Source organism: Mesoplodon bidens (genome assembly GCF_964165515.1).
Source record: "Mesoplodon bidens genome assembly, chromosome: X".
Classification (NCBI taxonomy): domain Eukaryota; kingdom Metazoa; phylum Chordata; class Mammalia; order Artiodactyla; family Ziphiidae; genus Mesoplodon; species Mesoplodon bidens.
Window position 1 is genome coordinate 32,081,037 of NC_138163.1, and position 6,816 is coordinate 32,087,852.

At 37.5% G+C, this 6,816-nt stretch overlaps 1 protein-coding gene across 1 annotated transcript; it reads right to left on the minus strand.

Moving 5' to 3' along the window:
- Nucleotides 1-547: 547 nt before the first annotated feature.
- On the minus strand, nucleotides 548-1,846 carry LOC308608927 (circadian-associated transcriptional repressor-like). The gene has a single exon (XM_081222299.1). It carries the CDS (start codon nucleotides 1,825-1,827, stop codon nucleotides 637-639), a length of 1,191 nt encoding a protein of 396 aa, XP_081078425.1. The 5' UTR covers nucleotides 1,828-1,846; the 3' UTR covers nucleotides 548-636.
- Between the last annotated feature and the right edge of the window lie 4,970 nt (nucleotides 1,847-6,816).

Sequence of the window (6,816 nt, forward strand, 5' to 3'; positions counted from 1 at the left end):
ATATTTCACTACTATTATTCAGAAGATTTTCCAAAAAAGAGGATATAAATGTGTGCTGTCTATCATCTTGAACCAGATACCCTATCAAAGATTTTCATTCTTACTTCTCAGATTATAGGACTCTATCTGTGTTACACGATAGACATCCAGTAATCTATCCAAAGGGAAAATCATTTTTATATCAATTAATATTGGTAATAGTCTCAAGCACACTAGTATTACAACTCTGAATATAACTAACAAGCCAGGTCCCTAAGTTGTGATTCACTTGATGTTCAACAGATTATAAATGCTCAATTCAAGTAGTCTTAAGACAAATGCAGGGTAGTAGGGAATTCTGTTGGACATAAACAGCTTTAAAATGCAGCATTTCAAGTTTAAGATATAATATTAATGATTTACACCCATGTTAGTCTCCTCTTTCGGTTGCAGCCCCATAATGACAAGCTTCCTTTTTAATGTTCAGGGCCTGCTGTGCCAGTAGTACTTTTTTTTTTTTAACTGTTTAGGTATAAAATTTATTTAATCAGAAAGGATTTCTCTTCCCTCAACACAAATTCACACATTAACAGTTAAAAAAGTATATAGAGAGACATATATTTACACAAATTAGAAACTACAGTCTCAAGTCCTGCATTAGGGATTGAGAGGATGGACATCAGGAGCAACAGAAGGATGGCTTCTCATCTGTTCTAGGTCTCCCATGGTCATCTCTCTGGTCATGGTGGGTAGACCAGGAGGGGATGGGGTACGGCTCCAGTCTGATGGCAGAGTTACTGGCAAATTGTGGCAACAAGGCCCCTCTCCAGATAGTTTCTTAGGATCACCAGGGATGACAGGAGATGCTGTAGTAGTAGATGGAACTGGCGTGGTTGGGGCTGAGTGGGTGAAGGGCTGTACTCCATGCTGGAGGAAAAGGATGACACCAATGCTGGTTCCAGTGCCTAAAGGACCATGGCTAAAGGAGATGGTACCTGGGGAACTGAGAGGGGGATTGCAAATTGGAGTAGTGTGGATCCAAGTGAGGTTCATAGCTGGCCATTCAGTGAGGTGCCAAGGCTGCTTTGGTTTCAATATTAGCTGTCCTAGCTGTGTCTGGTCCATCTTTTCCACAGAAAGTGCAGGAGAGGAAGCAGCTGGATAACTGTGGTGGCCTGGAGAATGCTTGGTCAGCTGACTATGCAGTGATGACTTCTGGGCAGCTATATGAGGAAACCAAGTCTTTAACATTCCTTCTACCTGTAGCAGGGTTCCTAGATAACGCTCTCCCATCTGTGGCTTCTGCAAAACACCTACTATATGCTGGATCCTCTCCATTGCCATGCTCTGCTGGAAACTGCTCAATCCTCTCTCAAATCGACCCATCTTCAGTCCATTCAGTAGGTCTGTGAGAGGGGGTATGAATCCTCGGAGCTCTTTACACTTCTGAGCAAAGAGCAGGTCTCCTTCTGTGGTACAACCCTGGATGTTTAGACTGGTCTCCAATTCACCACCTCTTGATCTTTTGACCCCAGATCCTGACATAGAAGAAGCCAAGCCCCGCTGTTCCGAGTGAGATGCTGTAGGTTGCTTACTGGAAACCTTGGGTCGTTGCCTGCAGCGGATAGGACCAGGGCTGGGCCGAGAACCTCCCCTCTGACCAACAGTGTCTGGCCTGGGGCCATGGGCCCACTTGTCCTCCTTCTCACTATCCGAGGGGAAGCCAGAGTCACTGTTCACTGGGGAGGTGGAAAAAGAGGAATAAAGAGAGTAGGAAGAAACGCTAGATGGAGAATCCATGGGTTCAGAGGTAGGGGCTGGAGAGCAGCTCCCGGAGTACCCAAACATCGGGACCTGCAACTGTGTCGGTCGGCTCAGCCCAGGCTTTCTCCAGCTCCTACTCCGACTGTCGGGTCAGGGCTACCCCGCCAGTAGTACTTTTAACAAAATACATTTGCTTTAGACTTTCTGACATGGCTTCACACTGAGATAAACACAATTAATAAGATCTATTTAAATTCTGGCTCTTTGGTAGTTGTTTATTAATGGGATTTTAAGATTCCTTTTTTTGGTATTTCAAAATTTTTTCAATCAAGGTTTTTATTTGCTGTGTGTTTTCATTTTTAACATCTGGATATTATCTATTGGTTCCATTTCTCAGTGGCAAAAAGAGAATCTCTATCCTCATAAAATGACCAGAGGATCATCGGCATCATGATAGAGAAGCAATCTTAGTTACAATAGGCTTTGAAGAGCAATGGACTCATAAATAAATTTAAGAATCAAACAAATAATTTATTTTTGCTCTTGCTTAGTAAGAAGGAGCACTATATACCTTTTTGCCTGATTTTAAGCCATGCCATCAGTTATCATCATGAACTCACAGGATGTAGCACACCGTATAACCTACCATAGAAGCAACATGGGAGAGTGGAACGATCATTGGTTTTAAGGACGGTTAAATCTCAGCTCCGCCACTTTTGAGCTGTGTAACTTTGAGCAAGGCTTAACCTCTATGAGTCTGAGTTTTCTCATATGTAAAATGGGGGTTATAACTCTCCCAGAATTGCTCCGGTGGTTAAATGGGATAACATATATAAAGTGACATAAAGTGATACAATTCCTGGCACAGGGTAGATGCTCAATGTATTTAAATTAATTATCTTCTTTATCAGTTAACTGGTGTACTTGTCTGTCTAGACGAAAAAAATTTTAAGCCATGCCACCATGTAGAGTTTCCAGGAACTCAGGCCAATGCTATACCTATCAGTTAAAATTTTACAGTTTTGAAAGTTTGGTTTCCTAGATGTCACCTGGAAAAAAAATGTCTATAATATATCTTCTTGGGATCCAGAGGGAAAAGAAATAAATGATAATAAAATAGCATCAGGAAAACATTAACTTACAGCAGGCACAAATATACTGGTTGCATTGTGAGGAAACCCAGAGAATAAGGATGTCAAATATTCAGAAGAGCCAACCAGAAAGAGACATTTAAAAATAGATATTTAAAAAATACTTAGCCCCATCTCAAACATATTTAAACGGCATACTAGAGAATCAGAACCAGACATATTTTTAAAGATCTCCAGGTTATTTTAATGACTAACTCAGTTAAAAGCCACTGACATAAATAATGAAGTTGTCAGAATCTCTATGCTGTAGCTTTCTATCAAATCAGATTGTCAGACTTCTGCAAATTTAACTAATACTATTATAGTTCCCCATAGAAATGCCTCAGTAAATACAAAGTTTCATGTTTTCTCTTTACTCTTACATGTACTCACTATTGAAAAACACATAAAGACTGTCCTTATGCTTTTATTTTATAAAATTATCCAATACAGTATTTTGTTGCCTAATACTTCTTACATGAAGGATCACACCAATACTTTATTTCAAAGATGAGGCCTTCGACAGAAAGTTTGTCTTATCTGAAAATCTGTGTTGCTTCTTTTTATTTGAGAATGGGAGTTAGTCCATTATTTCTCCTTTCTTTACTTTGATTGCCAGGAAGGTAAGTATCTCTCCCACCTCCACACCAACCTCCATCTATTATTTGCTGTTGCCTATTTTTGCTGGCTGCAATGATTATAATGCATCTGTAGCTCCTGTTAAAAGGCAGCTGAAATCTTTTCTGGGGGAACAAGATATGGCAGAAATGTAATTGCTTGGCACTCCTAAGCATCATAGACCTCACTAGCTGAATTTTGCTACATAAGATCAGGCCGTGATATTGACTTTTTTATGGTTCACTCATTTTTCCATACAGGCTGCTTATAAACAGATGCACTAATGGAAATTTTTGTAATTTAGAATTTCTGATACCAGAGTCTTGTAGAACAGCACTAACATGTTTAACTGAGCCCATTTTCCTTTGCTCTAAAAGATGCCTTGTTAGCAATGTCATTTACAAAAAAAAAGACAGAGCTTTAAGATTTACTTAAAGGAATTGCCTTTAGCATATTATGGTGCTAGCAAGTATGCAACCAAGAAAACTTGGGGAAATGGTGTTATTCAAGAAGAAATATGGACATGTTGACTATTTTTGCATATGGAATCACCGGAAACCATTTAATCTTGCTCTATATTCAAGACTCCTTGACTAGCTTGAAAAGGGTAAACCTGATTTCATTTGACAGCTTAGGTCATGCTTACTTATTACACCACACTTCAAGAATGCCAACACTACTCTACTACTGTGCTGATGCCTCTCCCTCTCTTCTCTCCTCTCCCTCCCTCCCTTCTCTTCTTTCTTCCCCTCACTCCTTCTCTTCTATCCTTCCCCAACCACCATTTCTCTCACTCTCTCACTTCCTTTTCTTTTCCCTTGTACTCCACAATGACACTTACGTCCTTTAATTAGGCTTAACAGAAACTTAAGGATAAAGAGATTCCTAACTCTAATTGCAAAAGAAGAATTGCAAATTGAAAGTAAGTTTCCTCAGAGTCCTCAAATTTCCAAGAAGCAGTTCTAGCTCCCTCTTGGATGTTGGGCTTTTGCTGTTTCTCTTCATTGTTACAGTCAAATAATTATACCAGAGACAGTTTGCCAAGTTCATAATAAGCACAAAAGAAAATAAATTCATTATTCTCAGGGTGATCAGTTTTACCACGAAGTCTACTATAGGGCAGTTTGTTTTCAGTGTTCATTTTCTTAGATCAGTCAGGTAGACAGTTTTTTTAGGGCATTTCTGTTCATTTATGTTCCTTTGAATTGTAAATCTATCATCACATTAAAAAAAAAAATTCAGCCTGCAGCTCACAATTCTATCATTAGAAAAATCTTCAGATCACTAATTCAAAAAAGTATATACATAACTACATATTCTAGGCATTTTAAACACATGCAAAAAACTATGCACAATAAATTACCTTAATTCATCAGAGCTTAGGTAAAACAAAATCCTGTTTTATATGACTGCAGTATGTCCTCATAATTTCTGTGCAAGATAAAATATGACTGCTGACATAACATCATAAAATTCACTTTATGCAAAGGGTGTATTACTGCCTGTATGGGTGTTGCTAGGCATGTGAATTCCCACCCTCTGATACAATCATCAGTAGCAAGTGGTTGAATACTTTCTTAGGCTGTGTCTGCAAAATGCTAAAACATCTGGCCAATTCAGTGGGGAAAATTCAAACTGGTAATTTGGCATCGTATAGCCTAAACAGTGGGACTGATTGAACTTTTCATTTTGCTATGGGTTGTTTACACTTTGTGTAGACAGACTTAGAAATAATACAAGACATATTTGTTTGTTTTTTAATTGGGTAATGTGAAGCAGATCATTTTAACTGAACCAACTAGTAATTTTAATAGAATGTTAAAGGAAATTATATAATGTAAGTCTCAATGAATACATGGTGATTGTTGTACCAACTTTTGTTTGTTATTCTATTTTATTTTTATTTTTTAATGTGGATGACGATATAGGCATCGCTATAAAATGTGACTTGTTTCTCCAGGAAGAGGGGTGTGGGGAAGGATTTCAACCAAGCTGTTTACACTTTCTGAGGAAGGTTAAAAAGCAGAAAATTGTTTTTTTAGGTATCTGGAGATCTCTCTTTGTGACAAACCAACAGCTGGATGGAATCTATCACCTGGCCCTCTTTATCATCATATATAAACACTCACAGTTCAGAGAACACAATCACCAGAAGTCTCAGTCTTAAAAAATAAAATAAAATTCTTCTATGTGTCAAAGTTCTGATATTTCTTACCTTGTGACAATATGTGATCATTTTCTTTGATATGTAATCATAATTTTGCTATAATTTTAAAATTTGGGGCATTTTCTTATTGCTTTCTCAGACAGCAATGTTTGTCTTATTACTATAGGAATATTAGTCTATTATTCATTAAAAGGAGGGGAAATGGGAAGGATATATAACACAAAGAATCTTTTTCACATAGTAGGTATATGATAGATTTTTATATGTATTAATTATGCAGAATTTTGTCCAAGCAATGTGGCCTATTAACCAAATAACTTAGGAAAATACTACTGTAAATCATATTTCACCAACATACTGCTGTCTCAAGCCAAATGACAAATTTTATACTCAAGAAAAATTCAAAGGAAAAAAATACGTTGGCATATTAATGATGTTATATTTGTCTTTGTTTTAAGAGTTTGCTCCCTAGAAGAAAAAAGTTAGATCAGAGCATTTAACTACATCAAAAACCTAAACATATATAAACTGTCAAACCAATGATATTTTCTATAATAAAAATATAATTTGAACCATTCAGCAAAGTCTTAGTTGACCCATGCTTGATAAGGACAAAGAAACTATCTCTAATCATTAGAGTCTGTTACTAATGGAGTCATTATTAGAATGGAAGTACCAATAATAGTTAATTTCAGAAATGAGATAGAGTGTGTCAAATAAATTGTATACTTTCTTATTTTATTCATCAGTATAGATTTTGCCTTTTTCATTGATGTTGAATGATAGTTTGCTGTCTTTTCTTATTATCTGTTTTAGGTGTGTAAGCCAGATTCCCTAGCTGGTTCGTAAACTCCCTGAGGGCAGCAACCATATCAAATGCATCTTTTGTTTCTTCTAGCTGTGTAGTAGGCATTCTACACCTACAGAAATTTTTAAAAATTTAATAAATATTGATGAATGGAAAGACAGTGAAATATTTATGAAATATTCTGCAAACTGCCCTTTGAAAGAGCAGTCTAGCAAACATACAAGATCAAAAACACTAGGGCTTCCCTGGTGGTGCAGTGGTTGAGAGTCTGCCTGCTGATGCAGGGGACACGGGCTCATGCCCTGGTCTGGGAAGATCCCACATGCTGCGGAGCGGCTAGGCCCGTGAGC

Coding starts and splice junctions, on each gene's coding strand:
- LOC308608927 (XM_081222299.1), bottom strand. CDS start 1,827: ATGTTTGGGTACTCCGGGAGCTGCTCTCCAGCCCCTACCTCTGAACCC.